This window comes from Microchirus variegatus (assembly GCF_963457635.1).
Source record: "Microchirus variegatus genome assembly, chromosome: 1".
Classification (NCBI taxonomy): domain Eukaryota; kingdom Metazoa; phylum Chordata; class Actinopteri; order Pleuronectiformes; family Soleidae; genus Microchirus; species Microchirus variegatus.
In genome coordinates this window covers 3,607,870-3,632,701 of record NC_139802.1, presented here as the reverse complement: position 1 = coordinate 3,632,701, position 24,832 = coordinate 3,607,870, and the positions used below count along the sequence as shown (strand labels likewise).

The 24,832-nt window shown below is 41.2% G+C and overlaps 1 protein-coding gene across 1 annotated transcript in view; it reads right to left on the bottom strand.

Moving 5' to 3' along the window:
- Positions 1-24,453, bottom strand: part of itga10 (integrin, alpha 10) — a 41,760-nt gene extending 17,307 nt beyond the window's left edge. Inside the window, exons 1-8 of the mRNA XM_083891785.1 lie at positions 24,337-24,453; positions 15,371-15,482; positions 14,466-14,575; positions 14,276-14,364; positions 11,667-11,781; positions 11,426-11,553; positions 10,037-10,185; positions 545-695 (exon numbers count right to left, since the gene is read on the bottom strand). Of these exons, the coding sequence (XP_083747911.1) occupies positions 545-695; positions 10,037-10,185; positions 11,426-11,553; positions 11,667-11,781; positions 14,276-14,364; positions 14,466-14,575; positions 15,371-15,482; positions 24,337-24,388 (906 nt within the window). The 5' untranslated portion in view covers positions 24,389-24,453. The remainder of the gene's footprint in view (positions 1-544; positions 696-10,036; positions 10,186-11,425; positions 11,554-11,666; positions 11,782-14,275; positions 14,365-14,465; positions 14,576-15,370; positions 15,483-24,336) is intronic.
- Positions 24,454-24,832: the final 379 nt, after the last annotated feature.

The window sequence follows — 24,832 nt, the reverse complement described above, 5'->3', positions numbered from 1 at the left end:
AAGTGATGGGTCTTTTAAAGGTGAAGTAAGTAGTTTATAGTGCCATCTAGAGGAGAGGCTGAAATTTACAACAAAGAACTGCTCCTCTGCTCACCCCCTCCCTTCCCTGAGCCTTATCCTCAGCTGGTCAAATGTCGTCCTCGTCGTCTTTCTCCGTGTCAGAAGATGAGGTTCGTGAGGCGAGGGAGAGGGCGGAGCTACCGCGGCCGTAGCAGACGAAGCGGAGAAGAGTGGAGGCGGGACTTCCGCTACAAGTAAAGCTACGCTTGATTGGTTCTCTCGCGTTTGTCCTTACAGGCTCCCGTAGAAACATGGCGTCGTGGCAATGCAGTAGCGGCCCGCGACCATGTTATTTTACATGACTTTTTGAAACACTACGAAAATGAAACAAAGAATATTATACAGCGACTAGACAATGCAGGAGCACATAATATGTATACAAAAGTGGATTTTGGGTTATATAAACCCTTAAATACTACACAGTGTCCCTTTAAGCTCCTAAACGCCCATCACGACCCATCACTACTTGATGAGATGTACTCACAGCGATGGCATATCTGGTGATGTTTCTCTTCTCACACTCCTCCAGAGCGTCTGGTAGCTCCTCCCCGTCATGTGACTCTCCGTCTGTCACTACGATCATCACCTTGGTGGCTCCGTCTCTCGCGCCGCGATCAGTGCTGAACGCCTCTGTGCTAAAAAAAAAAAAAAAAAAAAAAAGTGATAGAAATAATTATTCTATTTGGCACAGCTGCCATGTTGACATACAAACTACTCCCGCAAGAAACTGAAGAAGCTAAATGGAACTCCATTTTCAGCTGATTATTCACACCTGTGATTTGCCTACAGTGGCCTGTATAAATTGTGCTAATTACGCAAATCACTGATTTGTGAGCGGGAGCAGGAGAGGAAAAAAGAAAGTCAAAATGAACCATAACACAATAAAGGAATGAAAGGGCTGAAGGAGGAGAGAGGATCGCAGGGAGTATCCAGTCATTTAGTAACCTACGTGATCTCAAATAAACTTCCTACATATGATAACATACAATTTCAAGCGCTTCTCTACGAAAATGAGTAGCTAGTGAAGCAGTGAGACATTGGAATTGAGCGCCTTCCCATCAAGTATGTTATAAATGGTCCACAGCTATAATAGTCGCCCTCGACACACACACACACACACACACACACACACACACACATTCTTGTACTTGCTGCATACTGAGGACCGGGTTGCTGACAAAGTGAGGACCAGCATTTCCACTTTATAAATCAACACTATTACAAATATCTACCTCATGAATGACATCTACAAAGAACTACTGGGTGCAGTACCATAAACTGTATGCAGCTGGAGCCCCAGAGCAAAAAGGGCTGGAAAACTTTTTCGATTTTTTTTTGTTGTTGTTATACTATGTCGACCAAAATTAAAAAAAAATTTGACCAAAAAATGTTGGTGCAAAATTTGACAATAACTTCATACTATACTATGTCGTCCAAAATTTGAAAAAAAAAATGTACCCAAAATTTTTGGTCCAAAATTTTACAAAAACATCAAACTATACTATGTCGACCAAAATGTAAAAAAAAATTTACCAAACATTTTTGGTCCAAAATTTTACAAAAACATCAAACTATACTATGTCGACTAAATTTTTTTTTAAAAATTACCAAACATTTTTGGTCCAAAATTTTACCAAAAATGTTTGGTCCAAAATGTGACAAAAACGTCATACTATACTATACTTGTCCAAAAAATTATTATTATTATTTTTTTAACAAATTGAGTATAGCATGTTATAGCAACCTCAGTAAGTGATTTCAATGAAAACAAAGTGAGGACCGGCCAAAATGTCCTCACTTTGTAAAAATGTCCTCACTTTGTTGGTTAAAAACCCTCACTGGTCCTCAGTATGTCGCAAGTACAAGAACACACACACACACACACACACGCATGCATTTGCTGCCAGTTGACTCAAATTGGACATCGCAAGCAGCAGCGTGCATGTGTCATCACACACACACACACAGCGACCGCATCTGTGCATTCCCATCCGGTTGTGCCATGATACAGAGAGGAAACCTAAATGACAAACACATACGGACAGAACCCAGGCCGCACCCTGTTTGTCTGCAGCAAACCTGTTCTCAGCAGGACCTGCTTCAACTATTGAATAGGTCTGGTTAGCCTCAGACCAACCCACACACACACACACACACATTGGTGAGAGTAGTCACTGCTCGTGAACTCAGTCATTTTCAGGCCTAACTCCAGCCCTGGCCTAAATATAACATTGTGGTCGACCGCAAGAAACTCGGAGTTAAAAACAACAGTTTCCCTATATGCAGTCTGCAAATTACATAGGGTGCAGAGAAGGAGAGGAAAGGAGAAAACAGAAGGGAAGAGTGGAAGGAAAAGAAAGTAGAGGAACAAAGAGATTTATAGGAGGATTATACTAGATAATAAAAGAAGGTACAAACCTTGGCCGAATTAAACGATAGCTGGAGAAAAGAGGGATGAAAACTGAAATGGAACATAATTGTGTTTGGAGACCAAATTAAAAAGACCAAAGATAGTATAAAACGAGGCCAAACTTTAAAACTAAAAAGAGCAAACGCGGCTTTGATGTGGCGTTAAGAGAGCGTGTGACATAATGCAATAAAATAGAGGAGAAACAAGAAGCAGGAGGAGCAGAGTGTAGTGGTATAGAGGGAAGAAGGGGCGATTCTAGAGTCTGTAGGGGCCCTAGGCAAAAATTCCCAGGGGGCCCTTCCTTCCAACCAGTGTTCATCACCATTATGTTATAAATAATCTGACACCAACGAAAAATGCATGAGTTCAAAATATTATTTTTTTCCGAAATGAGTGAAATAACATGGAAAAACCTTGTAATTAAAAAGTATGTGAAAATATAAATGCAAAGAATAATGAAATACTGTAAAGGCTTTAAAAAACTATATAAACTTAGTAAAAAAAATTACATTACACTGTAAAGAACCCACATTATAAAACACTATAAATATACAGAACAATAAAATACTGTAAACAACTGAAAAACACATATAAATTAAGTTTAAAAAAGATATGCATTACACTGTAAATAATCCTCACAATAACTTCACACAGGTTAAAGTGAGGTGGGGCCCCTTTAGGGAGGTTTCCTACTGAGATGTCATTGCAAATCGCCCATTGTTGTTTAAGGGGGACGGGGAGGCGGCTGGTCACTGCACATTTCAGTAAAAACAGCCCTCAGGCTCCGAGTGTCGGGGGGGCCCCCTCTCGGCTCGGGGCCCCAAGCAGTTGCCTGCCTTGCCCGTTCACAAACTGTGCCTCTGGAGGAAAGCGAGGGAAAGATTGTGAGACAAGAAGAGGAAACGAAAGAAGGGGGAATTCACACAGAGAGACAAAAATGAATGAAACAAACAGGTAGACGGGGATGCTAATTGGGAGGTGTGGTTTTATTTACGACGCATTTTATGGAGTCGCAGTAGTATATATATGTAATGACACAGTGTGGTGATCTGTGTGTGTACTTTTATGTTCATGTGAGTGTCTCAGACGGGTGGAGCACTATAACTTTTAGTAGCTAATTCAATTGTGGAGGGTAATTGGATGTCGCTGCATTAAAACTCAGCAACTTTCAGGCCATTAATGTCATTTTGCGCGGCGGCATTACACTGACAAAACTTACAGGCTATTTTAGTGTGTATGGTTTAAAGGCGCCATATGTAAGAATGTGGCCAAAAACAGTTACTACATTCAAATTCAACATACCGAGGTCTTTGAGGTTTAGTTTTTTGACTTAACTGGCAACCCGTGGTTGCTCGGCAGCTGAGACTCTACTGACTGCAGTGATTGGTGGACGGCGGTAGGTGGCGCCACATGCCAAAACATGATTTCAAAACACGATTTCAAAATATTTTTTTTAATGCAAATATTTTGTCTGTACTGTTGTTGTTGGTGAGTTCAGTTTGTTATATGAACATTTTTCCTGAGTCTCTGTGACATATAAGGAGGATTTTATGGCCAGTTGCTTTAATGATGTTTGTGGTATTTAGTGTGTCCAGATCATAACATCCCTCTTTTTAGTAGTGCTATGTAAAATGCATAACATATAAGGATTATTTAAAAAATCATGCCAAAAAAATAAGCTTTTTTAGTCATTTTTATGATAATAAATTAAATATTCCGAATAAGTTTACCTCTTCTTCAGTTTGTTAACTCGTCTGCTATGATTAAAACATAACACCTCTGGTGCTTTTAAGACTAGGAAAGCTGCACCAGTTAAAATACAAATGCAAAACATGGCAATTGTTAATTATTGATCAAGTATTGGACCATGTTCCGCCATTTAGGGACCTCTACAGTAGCAGAGAAGTCCTGCAGTGGTCAGGCTACATTGGCAACATTAAAGTAATGCAAAATGTATGTTAAAATGTCATCGTTTTGACTAAAATCCAAAATTAGAAAATACCGATTTAAATAGGCCTTAAAGGTCTCTCTCTAAAATCCTCTTAATATGTCACAGAGACTTATTTACATACAAACATACATTGCATTAAAAAACATATTTTGCAGACTTCAAATCATGTTTTGGCATGTGGCGCCACCTACCGCTGTCTACCAATCATTGTAGTCAGTAGATTCTCAGCTGCCGAGCAACCACGGGTTGCCAGTTACGTCAGTAAACGAAACCTAAAAGACCTCGGTATTTTGAATTTGAATGTAGTAACCGTTTTTGGCCACATTCTTGCATATGGCACCTTTAATGAAAACTACATCTTAATAAAATACAATAGTTTTCTTTCTGTGATGAACCATGAATCCTCTTCAAACTTCAATTAACAACAAAATATAAAAGAGAATCTATCTAACAAAGGGTCAGGTTTTGTTTACAGTGCTGTTTCCTCACATCTCCCTCTTTATATCCTGCTAAACTCAGCTCTGTAGCTTCATACATTCATACAGTACATTACAGAGTGGCATCATAGCGAGCATAGTTCCCACACTGCTGGAATTATCTTAAACAAGGCTTTTACCACCTCATAATTTGAGGTTTTAATATTTTTTTTTTTGCTTTACAGTCTCAAGTCAATTGAAATCTTGTGTGCGCAGTTGTCAACTCGTTTCAGATCTTTTTTTTCTAAATATAGCCACTCTTGCTCGCAGTGTCTCCATGTGGTCCAATGTTCCCGACTGTGTCGCCCTCACGTCCACGCCCCCCCCCCCTCTGTCTGCTCACTCCCTGTGTGCAAGCTGTTCTTCAGCTTTGTTTAGATTTTTATTCTTTTTTTTCCAGTTATGTCATTCACTCTATATCCGGCCATGTCTACATTGTTTTTTTTAAACATTTATAAATCTGCTTATACAGCATAGTATCATATAGATCAGGGGTTCTTAAAGTTTTGATACCTGAGGGCCAATTTAGGAACCCAACATTGGACTGAGGGCCGCCAAAGAAAAAAAACAGAAAGAAATCCCATTTGTAATCATTTTAATGACCAGATTGCAGTTCTACAGTTTAGCGTTAAGTAATATAAGCGTTAATATAATGTAATTTAAGCATTAATATAATAACACTTTATAATTTACTTACTGGGTAATTACCCAGTATTTTGGCCATTGTTCTTACCTTCTAATTACAGGTTAATACCAAGTAACACATTTCTGTTACCATATATTTACTGGGTAAATAGCTAGTAATTGGGGGCTGTAGCTACCTGCTTATTACCAGCTTATAACCCAATAATACACATAAATTCACCATATAGTATTTTTGTTTACACTTGTTGGTCTGTGTCCAGTAATGTCCAATAAACATTTAACAAGCTTAGTAGCTCCTGGATTAAAACTATCAACTGTAATCCATTGGCCCCCGGGCCGCACTTTGAGAACCAATGATATAGATCATAATGGGTGTCAAACTCAGCATAATGGTTACCCTCAAAGGGCCAGATGTAACTGTCATACAGAATAAATGTAACTAAATGTAACCAAATATAATGTAAAATAAAGGTAACTACTCTGTAACATATTGCGAAATAACTTTCTGTATTTATTACTTATTCAAGTTACAAATTTGATGCATTATAGATGTAACCCTGATCGGTGATGGCGTCACTTTGTGGGTAACGCAATCGCCGTGCATTGTGGGAAATGTAGTTTATGGTCAACGCACGCCTTAAAGCAGCGTAGACCTATTTTAACACAGATTTCTAAGACCAATTAATCACTCGCAGGGCCACGTACAATGACGTGGCGGGCCACATCTGGCCCCCCCTGGGCCTTGAGTTTGACACATGTGATAAAGATGTATGTAGATGGAAGTCATCTCTGTGTCGGTGTGTACTGATCATATGAATAAAGAGAGAGAGAGACATGAGAGGAGACATGTTGGCGTGTCAACGGTTCTTTTGGGAGCTATTTTAGCAAAGTACTCAGGTTTAGGGTTAAGTTTATAATAAGGACCAGGGTTTAGGGGCAAAGGTTAAAAGTCAAACATGCTGTTAAAGTTCAGGTTAAACATGCCAGGGAATGAATGCGGTCAAAGCCTTTGTAGATCCAGAAGATGGAATTGTATGCCTGTGAATCTGAAAGTGCATGTTTGATGTGTGTGTGTGTGTGTGTGTGTGTGTGTGTGTGTTCCTCCGTGCATGGGTTGTACTGTAAGTGTCTGAGTGTGTATTTTCACAGCTGCAGGAGAAGCACTGTGCCGGGCCAGGCTCGGTCAGGTCGTGCCACACCTGCAGCAGACTTGCTGACCCAGCAGTCAGCCTGACCGGCTCAGCTAATCTCCATGTTTTTCTAGCCTGTCACTTTTCCTGCCCACTGCCAGCACCTCTGTATGTCCATGTGTGAGAAGCTGCACATGTGTTTGGATAAGTCCATATTTTTGATATGACACCCCCCCCCCCCCCCACCCTCTTCATATCAAATTAAAATCTTTAGAAATTCCTAAAGCCGCAACACAGGCTGGATTTCTTTAGCCTGGCACAGACACGATAAACTACCAGTGCTTTAAGTAATAAGGGTCTCATACTGACGACTGACTCAGCATTTTTCACCATGTTATTCCATTGGAGGAAGGTGAAGAAAGTGAGAGACGGAGTGTGTTGGAGTGTGACTGGTGTTTTTCAGGCCACAGGTACACAATTTCCCTGGCTCCATGTCACAGTCGCTGCTTTTCAACTACCTTTTAAATATCCCTCCTAAACGCCTCCGACTTTTACCGACTAATGTACCAGAAAACAGGAAATCACCAATTACTCTCCTGTGTGTGTGTGTGTGTGTGTGTACGCCGTGTGCATGCATATTCTTTTTTGTTGTTGTTTTTAATACATCTTTGGGACCTTTTCTGACTTTTTTGACGCAGGAATTGAAAACCGACCCTAATGAGGCAGAACCTCATTTCTAACCGACTGGTTAAGGTTAGGACTGAGATGTGAATAGTGATTTGGTTGAGGTTAGGGCATTAACTGGTTCAGGATAAGGCTTTGAAGAAGAATAGCTGCGTGGGTTTGTGTGCATGCATGTTTTTTAAAATACATTTTTAGGAACTTTTCTAGTACGAACAATGACTATTTCAGGACGAGTAGTCCTCACAGGAACCAAGACCTGAACCTAATGAGGCAGAACCTCATTCCCACCTCTGTGTGTGTGTGTGTGTGTGGGTTTGTGTGTGTGTGTGTGTGTGTGTGTGTGTGTGTGTGTGTGTGTGTGTGTGTGTGTGTGTGTGTGTGTGTGTGTGTGTGTTCTTGTACTTGCGGCATACTGAGGACCAGTGAGGGTTTTTAACCAACAAAGTGAGGTCATTTTTACAAAGTGAGGACATTTTGGCCGGTCCTCACTTTGTTTTCATTCAAATCACTTCCTTAGGTTGCTATAATATACTATACTCAATTTGTGAAAAAAAAAAAATTTCTGTCAAATTTTGTTTGTTTTTTTGGACGACATAGTATGACGTTTTTATAATATTTTGGACCAAAAATGTTTTGTCAAAGATTTTTTCAAATTTTGGACGACAGTATCGTATGACGTTTTGTCAAATTTTGGACGAAAAATTTTGGGTCAAATTTTTTTTTTCAAATTTTTGTACGACAGTATCATATGACGTTTTGTCAAATTTTGGACGGAAAATTTTGGGTCAAATTTTTTTTTTCAAATTTTGGACGACAGTATCGTATGACGTTTTGTCGAATTTTGGCCAAACAAAATTTTGGTCACATTTTTTATTTTTTTGTTTTGGACGATATAGTATGACGTTTTTGTTAAATTTTGGACCAAAAATTTAAAAAAATTAGAAAAAGTTTTGCAGCCCTTTTTGCTCTGGGGCTCCACCTGCAGACATGTTATGGTACTGCAACCAGTAGTTCTTTGTAGATGTCGTTCATGAAGTAGATATTTGTAATTGTGTTGATTTATAAAGTGGAAATGCTGGTCCTCAGTATGCAGCAAGTACAAGAGTGTTTGTGTGTGTGTGTGTGTGTGTGTGCGCAGAAGTACAGGACTTCTCCAAGACACACATCCAAAAACGGATGTCGTGGCCACACGGCCACACATCGGGTCTGGGTGTGGTGCTCTATGTGGGTATGACTTTAATAATGTAGGAATTTTATTTTGAAAAGAAATAGAGATATTTTAAGACGTAGAGATTGTGACTGACCCTCGGGCCTACAGAGCTGTTTCGTTGGACTCGGGTTGCAAACTTAAACTGTTCCATCATTTGGTATTTCTATGAAGTAATATCATGAAGATGATGTTTATTAACACATCAAGTTGACATTCTCCCGGCAAAGTCTAAGGGTGAATTCCAATTCCTTGCTTAACCCTCAATCTCAAAAATGTGCGCTCCCGCTAGTTCAAGTGCTCTCGATTCTCAGAAAAATTAAGTTGAGGGGCGAGTTTAAGGGCTGTATCGCCCTCAATATTGAGATTTTCCGAGACCACCCTTGGGAGCAAGGGCTACCCAGAATGCATTGCTTGTTTTCACATAACAAAAATGTCGCCGAAAGCAGCGAAACGAGTACGCTACAAATTAAGTACTTTCTTTGTAAATAGAGATATAAAAATGATGAAAACCATTGTATTATCTTAGTTTAGGCCCATATTATGGATTACTGACGTCATTGTTGCGTAACATTTATTTTTATTTTACGATCTTTTGTCAATTATCGGCGGGCTAAGCGATCGTTTGCTATGGTTTACTTTTCAATAAGCCGTGGTGTGTGGTAACTGTCAGCTGAATATGTCCGTGGTTGTGGTATTTGTATGAGTATCATCTTATAACTAACTGACAACCTAATAACTTGACTGACAAACGGATCGTAATAAATAATCGTGACGTAAATGTGTTCTTCTTCTTCTTTTTTGGAGTTGACAGACTGGACGCAGCTTTCGCATTATTCTGCCCCCTACAGTCTGAAGACGTATCTGCATTTAAGGGGTGTCCCATTTCTAAGTGACAAAATAACCCTCAACACTTGGTTTTGAGGGATTTTTTTTAGAGCTCTTCTTTGGTCTCCTCCTGAATTAAACATCTGGCTCTTTACCTGCTAAATGGCCCACTGTGGGTTAATGTTCATGTTTGGTGCTTCACAGTGAGTTTGACAGAGCACACGGCTGTTATGAAAGTTTGTTTCATAAAGCAGTGTAAGGACAGTTATGCACGACAAGCTATTCCTTTCACGAAACGCTCAGTAATTTGATCCACGAATGGAATACAAATATTGACTGGAGGAGTTTTACGTAGCCGGTCGTGTTTAGTCTAATCCCTGTGATAACTTGGTGAGCCGTGGGTGAAAAGCATACTTGAGAGCACATCATTCTAGAAATGAACAGACCTCGGAGAAAAATAGACCCGATTGTCATTATAAACACAAATTATACTGCGATATATTTGGAGGAAAACCACATAAGAATGTTTCACCAAAATGTAAACAGTCAGACATTATTTCCACGTAGCCAGCCAAATGTGCAGCATGTCTTATAAGAGGAAGCTCAACCAGTAAGAGCAACGTAGCGGTGATTGACAGGCCTTACCAGGCCATGTGGATGGCGTATGCCGTGCGCGTCTCTCGTCCCTCCTGTCGGCTGATGTTCTTGGCGGCCTCCACCACGTCCTGTGTGGTCTGGTAGTCCTTCAGAGACCACTCGTGGACTGCTACCTCGCCATACTGCAGTATACCAACCTACATATGCACACACACACACACACACACACACATATCCAGATGCACAAACATGTTAGCAGTTCAATCATGCCACATGCTCATGGTTGAGCCGGCACATATTTGTGGAGAGCAACATCTGACACTTGTGTTTCTGGGGTGAGCTATCTCTTTAAGTGCCAGCCCTTTCTTTTTAAAGCAAACAGCGCACTTGGGGGGAGTTTTTTTGAATTCATTCAGAAACCAGAGGTATTTCCTCTTTACCTCACATTGCCTGCTACTCTCTCCACCCCCAGCCTTTTTTTTTTTTTTTTTTTTCTAAACCCAAACTGCTTCTCACCTCTCTCTCTCTCTCTCGCTCTCTCTTCTCTTGTTGTTTAGCCCAACATAAAGTCTTGGGCTCAGCTTCCATTCCTCCTCAACCTCACGCTAGCTCAGCTCACGTCCCTTTAGATTAAAACTGCCATCCATTCTGGACAAATCTGCCAAACCAGCTCTTTATGTATCACTATGTGCATGTTTTTACTCAAGGGACTAAGGGTTGACTTCCAATTCTTTGCTTAACCCTCAATCTTAACCCTCAATCTCAAAAATGCGCGCTCCCTCTCAGAAAAATTAAGTTGAGGGGCAAGTTTAAGGCCTGTATCGCCCTGAATATTGAGATTTTCCGAGACCACCCTTGGGAGCAAGGGCTACCCAGAATGCATTGCATCTTTTGACTTAACAAAGATGGCGCCGAGAACAGCAAAACGAGTACGCAACAAATTAAGTATTTTCTTTGTTAATAGAGATATAAAAATGATGAAAACCATTGTATTATCTTAGTTTAGGCCCATGTTATGGATTACTGACGTCATTGTTGTGTAACATGTATTTTTATTTTACGATTGTAATAAATAATCGTGTTCTTCTTCTTCTTTTTTGGAGTTGACAGACTGGACGCAGCTTTCGCGTTATTCTGCCCCCCACAGTCTGAAGAAGTAACTACATTTAAGGGGTGTCCCATTTCTAAGTGACAAAATAACCCTCAACACTTGGTTTTGAGGGCCAGTTAAGATTAAGGGTTGAGCTTGAGGGTTACGATTGAGGGTTAAGATAGGAATCGGAATTGGCCCTAACCCGTCTTACTGCTCTGGGCAAAAAAGCTAAGGGTTTCCAGAGATTTAAGTGGGAGACAAAGTTAAAAATTTAAACCACAATTTTTCCATGACACATATAAATCATATTTACAGGCAATGATTGAGTTAATTTGCACTATTACCTGCATTTGGTCTGAGCTGATGTGAAACTTGCTGAGGATGTTACTGAGGAAGTTCTGGACCTCGTACCACGGGTAGATACTGTTGGAGCCGTCCAGCACAATCACAATGTCCATGTATGTGGAGCACCCTGCCAAATGTGGGAATTCGAAAAAAAACATTTTTTCGGTTGGTTAAAGCAGCCCAGTGCAGCATGTTTCTCTGCCTCAGAGAGTGTGTGTGCGCGTGCAAATGTGCGGTTACTTTGAGCGGTCGGCGCGATGGTCTCTCTCGGTTCCAGGTCGTCGCTGACGGAGGCGCAGATGCCGGTGCTGAACATAGACGTACCGCACTCCTGAGACCACAGAGGCGCACAAGCCTGCCACAAACACACACATACAGGTGAGCCAATTACAGGGGGGGCAATTGCAGTCCATTTGAGCCAGTTATATTCTTAAAGGTGCCATATGTAAGAATGTGGCCAAAAACGGCTACTACATTCAAATTCAAAATACCGAGGTCTTTTAGGTTTCGTTTTTCTGACGTAACTGGCAACCCCGTGGTTGCTCGGCAGCTGAGACTCTACCGACTGCAATGATTGGCAGACGGTGGAGGGTGGCACCACATGCCAAAACATGATTTCAAAACATAAACATGATTTGCAGTCTGCAAAAGATTTTTTTTAATACAAATATTTTGTCTGTACTGTTGTTGTTGGTGAGTTCAGTTTGTTATATGAACATTATTCCTGAGTCTCTGGGACATATTAGGAGGATTTTTTACGGCCAGTTGCCGGGGAAATAAGTAGTTTATAGTGCCATCTAGAGGAGAGGCTGAAATTTACAACAAAGAACTGCTCCTCTGCTCACCCCCTCCCTTCCCTGAGCGCTACGGTATCCGCAGCTGGTCAAATGTCGTCCTCGTCGTCTTTCTCCGTGTCAGCAGATGAGGTTCGTGAGGCGAGGGAGAGGGCGAGCTACCGCGGCCGTAGCAGACGAAGCGGAGAGAGTGGAGGCGGGACTTCCGCTACAAGTAAAGAGACGCTTGTTTTGTTCTCTCACGTTTGTCCTTACAGGCTCCGGTAGAAACATGGCGTCTCGCTGCTAACAGTGGCTATGCAACCGCGGTCCGCGGTCATGTTATTTTACATGACTTTTTGAAACACTACGAAAATGAAACAAAAACTATTATACAGCGACTAGACAATGCAGGAGCACATAATATGTATAAAAAAGTGGATTTTGGGTTATATAAACCCATAAATACTACATATTGTACCTTTAAGTATTTATGCTCCGGTCTCAAAATGTGTTTTTGTTGGTCATTAGGGTTCAAACACATAGACAAATGACCAGAGTGTAAACACGGAAAGAAACAGATAAATAAAGGGTGAAAAAAGACGTGGAAGTCATGGAAATAAAACTACAATGGTGTGGTTTTGGGAGGAGAGAGAAAGGGAGAAAGAGGGAGCTATTGTTGACATGTTGGCAGCCACTGCTGTCATGAGTGGTTTAACAGAGCTGGAACACCAGACCAGTAAAACAATTTCAATCTGATTGTGTTAAAAGTAAAGGGGGTTACAGTGGGGTTGGTGGGTATCACGTTTCAAATATTTCTGTCTTGAAAGCATGCCGTTTATTTGGCTTATATGCCCGAAAGAGAGAAACGGGTGGGGGGAAATGAAGGGAACGTGGCGATAAAAGGAGATAAAAGAGAAACTCATTCGTACACCCGGGAGACAAAAGGGGCTCGACTGAAAGTGGGTTGAATTGGGGGTAGAATGAGAAAAAGGGAAACATCCTGATATTGCTTTGCCCTGTCATTACGGACGGGATTTTCTTCGGAAACCTAGACAGACGGGCAGGAGAGAAGGAAGAAGGGATGGAGCGAGGGATGAGAGAAAAGTATGGAGAAAAACAAGAGAGGTGCTATGGCTTTTGGTAGGTCTGTCATTAACAAAAGGGCCGGAGACGCATTCCAATCCTGTTATAGACCTGACCACTGGAGTTAAGACACACACACACACACACACACACACACACATTTAAGTGGGTTATGCTGGCGAGCATGAACTGTACACGACTCCAAACCCGATTCAGTTGTAAAAAGCTGGCAGAAACCAAAACATGGAGCACGTTTGCTGATCGCTGAAGCTGTAAATGGACAAAATCATTGACATTGTAAGTAATATAGGTTTGTATGAAAGCCAGAAGCCTCAGTACTGGTGAAATCAGTGGTGATTAGAGAAACTAAGACAGCGCTGTAGGCTGTAGATGTGAGACTGGACTATTATCATGACACACCTAAGAAAAACACCACACTCTGGCCTTAAAATCCTCCTAATATGTCACAGAGACTCAGGAATAATGTTCATATAACAAACTGAACTCACCAACAACAACAGTACAGACAAAATATTTGCTTTAAAAAAAATATTTTGCAGACTGCAAATCATGTTTATGTTTTGAAATCATGTTTTTGGCATGTGGCGCCACCTACCGCCGTCTACCAATCACTGCAGTCAGTAGAGTCTCAGCTGCCGAGCAACTACGGGTTGCCAGTTACGCCAAAAAACAAAACCTAAAAGACCTCGGTATTTTGAATTTGAATGTAGTAACTGTTTTTGGCCACATTCTTACATATGGCACCTTTAAATTAATAGTTTAATTCATCACACAAAAAGTGCCCCAGTATCTCCAGTGAATATTTGCTGGCTGTTATAGACCCAGCAAATACTGGGACTGTTAACAGATAAATTTAGCAACGATGGAACGGTTGAGTCAAATAAAAAAAACAGAAATGATTCACAGATGATCCCAGTGACCATGCAGCAAACACAAAAAGGTTTATTTCCCAGTGTTTAGACTACGTACCAGGAAGCCGTCAGGTGAGTCTGGGGTGAGAGTCATTCCCAGGTGAGAATTCCTCAGGTTTTTAGAGACGTTCTGAAGAGCAGTTTCACCTGTGAGACACATGGACAGTTAACAGTGAAGCACCAGGTAGTTTATGAGTCTCAACTTTTGGGAAATAGTGGATTTTTGTTTCTGGATGTTTGCTCCTCACCTAGATTCACCTTGCTGCAATTTGAATTCTTCTCCTCTCCCACAACGCATTTGTAAACATCTCCTTTCCTGTTGTTTGGTGGCCCATCCCAGGGAGCACCAACCAGCATTCTTCAAGACAGAGTGGTACAGTCGTTATTATTACAACACCACAACACATCCTCTGTGTGATAACACCTTAAATTGCTCCTATTTTACCCTATTTCCCCAAGTTAACCTAGTTCCCTGGTGTCCTAATGAACATGTCTGTGACATGCTTTGGTCAAAATACCATAACACCACAGCAGTTCAATCACCCTGCCAAATGTCAGTTTTGAGTGCCTGTCTCTTTAAATGCAAATGAGACACAGGAAACTACACCGTCAATGAGGCTCCGGCAGCTAACAGCAGTTAGCATTTGGAAAAGCGATTATTTGCCGACACTATCCGGCCCATTGCCGTCATATTTAAAATGAATCCACTGGACACATAAATCCTCTGAGGCTGGAAGTGTGTGTAGAACTCTGTGCTGCACTGTGTAGCCAAAAATAGAACACTTCATGGACTTCCGCTCTTCCGGATACTATCGCCCTCGCCTACATGCTCTCATTTTGTCCCGTTTTTCCATAAAATTCCAGGAATGTCTCATTGTGACGTCACAATGGGTGCTGAAGGCAACATCACACGTCTTATATTCTGTACTTAGACTGAGGCGGATCACAAAAACATGAGTGAGTCATTTTTTTCACGCTTTGCCTATACTCATAGGGCCACTAGAGTCCAAAATGTAACTATTAAAATGACTAAAAATTTTAAAAAAGATTTCTAAAAAAGATTTTGCATAAATATGTCCCCTTTTATATATGTGTATCTTTCTGCCTTTATAAAGGTTTCACTGTCTTTCGTTCACCCCTTAAACACACTTACGATTTCTCTCCGTCCGATTCATGCTGTAAAACAGAGAATCCAAACAGAGCGTCCTCTGGACCACTGAAGATGCGTGGATGCTTCACGTCTATGTTGAAACACTCACAGAACTCTGAAAGACACAAACATACAGTGATAAACTATTATGGTGATTCGTTAAATGGCATTTCTGTAGTTACCTTAAATGTGAATGTTATTACAATTCTCATCTATGAGCACATTTACCAAAATATATAAGACTATTGCTCTTCAAAGCAAAGTGTGTAGGATTTTGCATCTGAAGTTGAATATTTCATCTTCTCCTTGTCTTCTGAGCATGTAGGACAGGGGTGTTCTTTTTTTTTTTTAAACGAAGGCCAGATTTGATAATTTGAAGATTCCCAGGGGCCAATGGTGCCTTTAGAACTTACAAAATGGAAATGTAACCAAATCTAAGCCATGCACAAATGAGAACAAATTCTGCCTTTCCTTCACATCGGGAGTCAGATATTGCAATAGGAGCTGAATTCTTGAATCTGTCTGTCACACTGGCCTCTGGCACAATTCCTTACCAGCTGAGCTAATTGGGGACTAAATGTGACCAGGGCCAATTATTTGTCCTGCACCGTCCCTAGCCATAGATAATACATTATAAAACGGAAGCTGTGTGCTGTACAAAATCTGACCGAGGGCCGTGATTGGCCCACGGGCCGGACTATGGACATGCCATCTAACATCTTACACACTGGACCTTTAACCAGAGGCGCAGTTTGTGAACAGGCAAAGCAGGCAACTGCTTGGGGCCCCGAGCAAATGACAGCCGCCCCTTAAACAACAATGGGTGATTTGCAATGACATCTCAGTAGTAAACCTCCCTAAAGGGGCCCCACCTCACTTTAACCTGTGTGAAGTTATCGTTCTGCAAGTTGGAAAATGAAGAGGATTATTTACAGTGTAATGCAAATCTTTTTTACTCAGTTTATATATGTTTTTTCAGTTATTTACAGTATTTTATTGTTCTACATATTTATATTGTTTTATAATGTGGGTTCCTTACAGTGTAATGTATTTTTTGTATAGTTTTTTAAAAGCTATTTACAGTATTTTATAGTTTCACATACTTTCCATGTTATTTTAGTCAAAAAAATAATATTTTGAACTCATACATTTTTCTTTGGTGTCAGATTATTTGTAACATAATGGTGATGAACACTGGTTGGAAGGAAGGGCCCCCTGGGAATGTTTGCTTAGGGCCCTTACAGACTCTAGAATCGCCTCTGCCTTTAACATAAACATCATTAGCCATTTAAACATATACATAACTGCAGTCGTAGCTACAGTGCAGATCATTTTCTCTCTCTTAGTTTTAGAGAGTGAGCTGAGGGGAACGAGGGGGGGGGGGGGGGGGGGTGAAAATATGGATAAACAGAATGACCAATTCAACCTCTGAGGAAAAAGGAGTTCAGTTTGAGGGGAAAGGGGGAGAGAGAACGAGGGGAGAGAAGAAGCAAAGCAGAGAAGGGTGTGGGTTAGAAAAACCATGGAGCATAGTAAGCCCCCTGTTATTGACACACAAGTCCGCTCTTCATGCCCAGAGTGTGTGAAAGAGGTGAGGAAGGTAGCAGCATGATAGTTGTCACGCAGTTCACTGAGTGTAAACTGAGGCAGGAAAAACAAATTACAACCAGTTAAATAAAACATACAAAGGTTTTTTTTTTCCCCCACAGTCTGCAGGGAAACTCTAAATAATGTTTTAAGTAAACTCAACACTCACTCAACAAGTGACATGTGTCCTATACTGTCATTTTGGGAACGAGACTTATTCGCTAGCGTTAGATAAGAAGATCATCATCAGACTATTGCTTTAAAGCTCACATAGAGTGGTCCTGTTGCACATATATGTTAGTTATGGAGGTCTACTTACATTCATTAACTTGTTTTTATGGCCAAAAACCTCCTAGTTGCTGTAAATGAGCCGATAGAAATCCTCTTTTCTGACAGTGTTTTTCAGCCGCGATGTTTCAGAGTGAACTTTCACCCCCAGAAGACAGAGTCTTGTGATTGGCCAGTACTATCCAGCACATCCGTTCTCAGAAGCGCAACGCCCCCCTCTGGAATGGCGGATGCACTGCTCCTCATTATCAAAACATTGTTTTAACAGTGTTTAAAAATAGCTTCTTCACGACTCCCCGCCGCAGTCCCATTATTGACTTTAAACCGGAGTCAGACCCAGAGTCAGAAGACACTGTTGCTCGTGAAACACCTCCACAACGGACGTTATTCTTCTTCTGCGGTTCAATGTACGTAACCGGATGTGCCCGGACTACCGCCCGGAGCAGGACGATCGGTTGTTCAGGAGAACCGCTGCTTACGTAACTATAACGGGATTTTCAGTGATCTCGTTGAGCCCCGAGATTACAATAAACACAGCGTTCTCAGCAATGGCTGAACTGTTTGTTTCGAACTGTCAGGGCTTCATAAACAAGGCAATGACGCAGATACACACCAAAAAAAACATCGATAATAGGAACTTCCGGTCTAGTTCCGCTTTAAAGTTTTACAAGAAGGATATGACTATGATATGACACACCTGCATACGCTACTGTGATTAGAGTCAGTTCAAATACACTCATGCCAAGGATCTTATGTGTCACAGTTCCCTTCAACTCCATCCTCCTCTTGGTCGTTGCGGCATTCATACTTCTCAATACCGTGACTCCTAAAGCGTTTGTAATATCTAGAAAATTAAAAACTACTGTCCAGGCCGTGACCCTGCCTTTCACCCTATGTTAGCTGAGATTGGCAAAACACCCGCACAACCCCAATGTGGAGGGTGAATCGGTAGAAGATGGGTGGATACTGGAAAGCAGAGAAATAGAGCTTTAGGACCATATACTTGTCATTACAAGTCACATCAGCCTCTCAGTAACATAAATTCCTAAACAGTTGAATAACTGCCAAGTTATCTTGGAAAAAGGTTGCAGAAGCACTCACTCATTGAATAAAAAAAAAAAGTTAAATCCAGGCGGCCTGAATATCATGATGGTCATAAGAGGGTTAAAGCTGCAGTTGTTGTTCTGCCTCCTTTTGTCCTCCTTTGGTCTTCATGTGTGAAAACAGGCTCTGTCAGGCAGTACTATCAGACCTGACTGAGGGAGTGTTTGTGTGTATACACCAGCACTGCAGGGGAGGGCGGGGACATGAAACATTTATCCTGACAAACTGCTGATTAAACAGATTTACTGAGCAGTAGGATTTTCTTCTAAAACTTTTTTTTTTCCTGGGTTTCATTGTGTTTTCAGTCAAACTCCAACCTGTGTTGCAGTCGTCTCGCTTTACTAGCACAATGTCGCTGTTGCCTCCATCTCTCCCCGGTCAACGTGAGATCTACTCATCACTATTTATGAGACGCATAGGAGCTGAATTGTGTGAACTCAGGAGAAAACAGTTTTTAAATGAAACAGACATTTGTTTACATCAAAGTTGCGTATCAAAGTTTTAAATTCTTATATGATTTCTAGGGGGAATTTATTCTTTTTTCTTTTTCTGATACGACACAGATGTTTAATGCACTTTAGCAAAGGGAATATGCGTAAGACAATTATTTCTTCATACTAAATCTTTCTACTTCACCTTATTCTCTCATTTACTTATCTTGCACACGATGTTCTATACATTTTTCTGTCTTCGTTGCAGCGTCACCCACCCTCTCTGATTCCAAAATGACTTTCCACAACAAACCAGGCCTCTGATAACAAGCCCTGCCACTGATTTTCTTCTTCATGCTCCTAACGTTCTCTCATTTTCTCATAACCCATAAATTACTCCCCGCTCTCTCTGACGCTCTCTCCTGTAACATACAGAAACATATACTCTGCACTCCACCACAAGGCCCCACAGGCTCCCACAAAACAGTACCATCATTCCCTATTTATTCCCCGTCCCGTCTTCTCTCCTCTGGTTTTGTTCGCGTAAGGGTTTATATATGACACTACACCACAGGCTGTCTGACCACCCGTCACCATGACAACTGGCGACAAACATTTATCAAGCCAAACTGAGTCCAGATTCTCTCAACCACACGCTTGGCTCTGGGCACTGCTGCTGCTGCTGCTCAGTGTGTGTGTGTGTGTGTGTGTGTGGTACATGCGAACAGAGGCGATTCTAGAGTCTGTAGGGGCCCTAAGCAAAAATTCCCAGGGGGCCCTTCCTTCCAACCAGTGTTCATCATCATTATGTTATAAATAATCTGACACCAACGAAAAATGTATGAGTTCAAAATATATTTTTTTTGAATGAAATAAAACCTTGTAATTAAAAAATATGTGAAACTATAAATGTAAAGAACAATAAAATAGTGTAAATAGCTTTTAAAAACTATATAAACTTAGTAAAAAAAATACATTACACTGTAAAGAACCCACATTATATAACAATATAAATACAGAGAACAATAAAATACTGTAAATAACTGAAAAAAACATATAAACTGAGTAAAAAAACATATGCATTACACTGTAAATAATCCTCTTCATTTTCCAACTTGCAGAACGATAACTTCACACAGGTTAAAGTGAGGTGGGGCCCCTTTAGGGAGGTTTCCTACTGAGATGTCATTGCAAATCGCCCATTGTTGTTTAAGGGGGACGGGGAGGCGGCTGGTCACTGCACATTTCAGTAAAAACAGCCCTCAGGCTCCGAGTGTCGGGGGCCCCCTATCGGCTCGGGGGCCCCAAGCAGTTGCCTGCCTTGCCTGTTCACAAGCTGCGCCTCTGCATGCGAAGTGCACTGAACGTGTTGAGAAAAAGAAACTCGACAATACAGTGTTTTTGGACATGCAGGGACCTTTCGCAGAATGCAAAGACATCGCTGTATGTTGTGTTAAATGAATTAACGTGCTTAGTCGTCCCTCCTCCTTGTCCTACTGCCAATCTCTCCAATTCTCATCCATGACTTACAGCACCTCTGTGAAATATCCCGCACTTGGAGATGTTTGCCCCGAGTGTCTGTTTCTACGATCTAATTGGCTCGCGGAGTTTCCCAAGCATTCGTCCCATTCCTCCACCTCATCTCGCCCTCTTTCACAGATTTTCTCTCCATTATCTCGATCGTGTTCTGTTCTCATGTCTGTCATCCTCTCGTGGGGGGAATAATGGGGGTGGAGGGGGAGTATAAAAATGAGAGTCAGCAAATGATAGGAGAGTGAAAAAACGCAAGAAGATAATGCCAAGAATTTATGAATGACCTCTGGTGAAACAGAGTGAAACACACACACACACACACCTGTGTTTGACATCTAAGTAAAGCATAACAGAGTGTATAAGACATGGGATGCCTGCGGCCTGCATCAGGGGAGCCCTGCTAAAACCATTAAATATCACACACATGCTCGCTCACCTACATGTTCCTGTATGGCAGCTAGAAAACACCACTCACAGGCAAGCGACAAAAAAGTCGGAGAATGACTTGTTTACTTTAGCAGATAATGGAGGGTAACGTGTAAAAAACCTGACCACATGTACAGTTACTGTAAAAACCTCAGTGTTTGAAGCATTCTTCTTTCTCCTGCACATCACGTTCACACTGACCTTGTGAATACAACGAGCTCGATTCGCTGAGGAACGATGTTGTGCATAGCACGTTGCGGTCGTATTAGCTCTGAATCACAAACACTGGAGTCTGGATTTTAAAGTGATAGCTCGGGATTTATGTTTAAGTGTGGTCGTATGAGGTACTGACACATAGTTAGCGCTGATGTCATTGCCAGTGTGCTGCCATCGTTGGGAACCACCCTGAGACGCAGATGCTTGCCCACAGTAAAAAAAAAAATATGGCTTCTGGTAAAATCACAAGCGAAAGCAGATTTTGGGCCAATTCCAATTCCTATCTTAACCCTCAATCTTAACCCTCAAGCTCAACCCTTAATCTTAAATGGCCCTCAAAACCAAGTGTTGAGGGTTATTTTGTCACTTAGAAATGGGACACCCCTTAAATGCAGATATGTTTTCAGACTGTAGGGGGCAGATTAACGCGAAAGCTGCGTCCAGTCTGTCAACTCCAAAAAAGAAGAAGAAGAAGAACACATTTACGTCAGGATTATTTATTCCGATCCGTTTGTCAGTCAAGTTATTAGGTTGTCAGTTAGTTATAAGATGATACTCATACAAATATTCAGCTGACAGTTACCACACACCACGACTTATTGAAAAGTAAACCATAGCAAACGCTTGCTTGTCCGCACCGGCCGACTATTGACAAAAGATCGTAAAATAAAAATAAATGTTACGCAACAATGACGTCAGTAATCCATAATATGGGCCTAAACTAAGATAATACAATGGTTTTCATCATTTTTATATCTCTATTAACAAAGAAAATACTTAATTTGTAGGGTACTCGTTTCGCTGCTTTCGGCGCCATCTTTGTTATGTGAAAACACGCAATGCATTCTGGGTAGCCCTTGCTCCCAAGGGTGGTCTCCATAAATCTCAATATTGAGGGCGATACAGCCCTTAAACTTGCCCCTCAACTTAATTTTTCTGAGAATCGGGACAGCACTTGTACTAGAGGGAGCGCACATTTTTGAGATTGAGGGTTAAGCAAGGAATTATAATTCACCCTTTAACCACGTAACAAATGCTATATATATATATATATATATATATATATATATATATATATATATATATATATATATATATATATATATATATATATATATATATATATATATATATATATATATATATATATATATATATATATATATATATATATATATAAGACGCTCACGTTACTCTGGAACTGAACTGAACTGACAAAGTGCATCACAATGTTGTTCTCCAAGCTAAAGCGACGCAAAATTGACTTTGAAAATAGTCAGTTCCAGAGCGATTGGACAGAGAAATATTTATTTACTTTACTGGCAGCAAGTACAAGCACCAAACCAGTGTGTTTAATGTGAATATATTTGCTAAAATTGCTATTGTGTGGCCAACAAAACACTAGACCTGCTTCTAAAGTTGAATAACCCTGATCTAAAGAATATGTTATCATTCTGTCCTCGTTGTTGGACAGCCTTTTGCCGACCGCAAACTAAAGTTTGTTACGCTTTGTAAAATGCTCACTCGTCTGCACCCAAGTCCATATAGAGAAAATGAACAATTTTATATCATTTGTTCATTTTCATATTCAGTTGTGTTATTTTGTCACGTAGGCGCCCAAAATCCTTTGTTTGAACCAAATGAGGCAACAGCAGCCCAAGGCATCCAATGCTCCTTGGGCGCAGATAAGTGCTTCCCACTGCTCCTGTGCCTGGTTTGTGTGTGTGTTCACTACTGGTGTGTAGTAAGGATGGGTTAAATGAGGACAAATTCACTATCACTAATTGTTATCTGCGCAAAAATTACAAATTCTAACAGCTGACTAGCAGCTTCCGTGGCCCAGAGAGCTAAAGACGCTTTCTTTTTCTGTATGGACTTTGGTGCGGTAGAGTGAGCGGCATATAAACGTCAGGTTTCGGTCAGAAAAGGCAAACTACTGCTCAGATATAGCAGCAGGGCGAGCGTCTATGACTAGCTGCCAAAGACGGCAGAACTATCACTATAAATCTATAAATCTATAGACTGATTTCAGACACTCTGTGTGTGATTCAGGCCTGATATGACTGCTACAGGCCATGCACAATATAATTTCTCAGCCTATTGATCTTGCTTGCCTTAATGGTTGAATGCTACACGGATGCACTTAAACTCCAGCTTATCAGCTACATAAACACTTAGTTCTGGTAGACGACAATGGTCTTTTTCTTTGGTTTCTTCCCGGTCAGCAGGAATGGCTGAGAGGACTCGCACAGCGAACGTGACTAACGGTTGGGTGGTGATGTTGCACGCTTCACGGAGAAAAAGCTCATGGCATAGACGCCTTATTAGGGGAACCTAAGAAGAGATGGAAATGGCTGATATGGCCCATGAGGTCGTGTTACACAGCTGCCAGAAGGTCAGAAGGTACCAACTGTAAGAGGATATGAACCAGTTACCTTTTTAGCAAAGGATACACGCATACATCACCGATAGCTCCAAACATCTTCCGCTTGTGCAAAGCCTCCAGAGAGAGACCAATATTTCCCCAGGACCGATATCACTGAATGATTTACTAAAGGATCAGAATTTAAATCAGGAACTCTGTTGGACTCTGTGCACCTATAGTTTCCTATTCTTGTGATCTGTTTGGCAAATGGAATGTGGCCATATGTTTTAATATGCCTGCTGCTTCTCTGCTCTTCTACACACAGAGTCATGTTAGGAATGCCTTCATGGTCAGTCGTTCACTGTCGCACACACAGAGAGAGAGAGAGAGGCTCTTTGGGACACCGGGGGTGAGAGCTGTGACTGGTTCACATGTGCTGTCAGGTTTGAGAGCAAAAGTTGTGGAAGTTAATGACCGTGTCACTCTGCAGGCAGCACTGGACATAGAGTGTGACCAAGGGGCATCAATCATAGACAAGCGATTGGGTAAAGTCACTTGACGAAGTATGACTTGATGTAATTAAAGGTGCCATATGTAAGAATGTGGCCAAAAAACAGTTACTATACGTTCAAATTCAAAATACCGAGGTCTTTTAGGTTTCGTTTTCTGACGTAACTGGCAACCCGTGGTTGCTCGGCAGCTGAGACTCGACTGACTGCAATGATTGTTAGACGGCGGTAGGTGGCGCCACATGCCAAAACATGATTTCAAAACATAAACATGATTTGCAGTCTGCAAAATGTTTTGTTTAATGCAAATATTTTGTCTGTACTGTTGTTGTTGGTGAGTTCAGTTTGTTATATGAACATTATTCCTGAGTCTCTGTGACATATTAGGAGGATTTTATGGCCAGAGCTGATTTATTACATAATGCACCTTTAAAAAAACAAACATTTTATTAAAAATGCAATTGTGAAAATGAATGCCACTGATAAACTGGACTGAAAAGTGTTTCTTACCTTTAAGAAGGAGGATGAACTCCAGGCACATCAGGTATTTATACAACTCCATTTATGAACCAGATTGAAGAAAGTCTCTATCGTTTTACCCAGTTCACTATTCTACCACACACACACTCACACACATTCGTTTTAACACACACACGCGCGCGCGCTTTTCAGCGCTCTCTTTCCCCATAGATGCGTAAACTCCAGTGCTGCATGTCTGCTTCTCCGTGCGTCAGGCTCACTTCAGGACTCAGAACTTCAGGTTTTCTCAGATTTACTTTTAAAATGAATGAAGCCTACTTCCACTCGTCCGTGATTTTTAGTGTCTCTCCGCTTTTTAAAGCCCAGAATAAGGAGTATTTGAGTGACAGCAGAGTAGATTATATGTTACGGTCATAATCTCTGCGGTGGTGTTTGGAGCGTTCTTGAGGATAAAGCAGAACAACCTAACTGAGACCACACTGAACCATGTTCTATCCGTGAAAACCATGGCACCTGTCCCATTCAA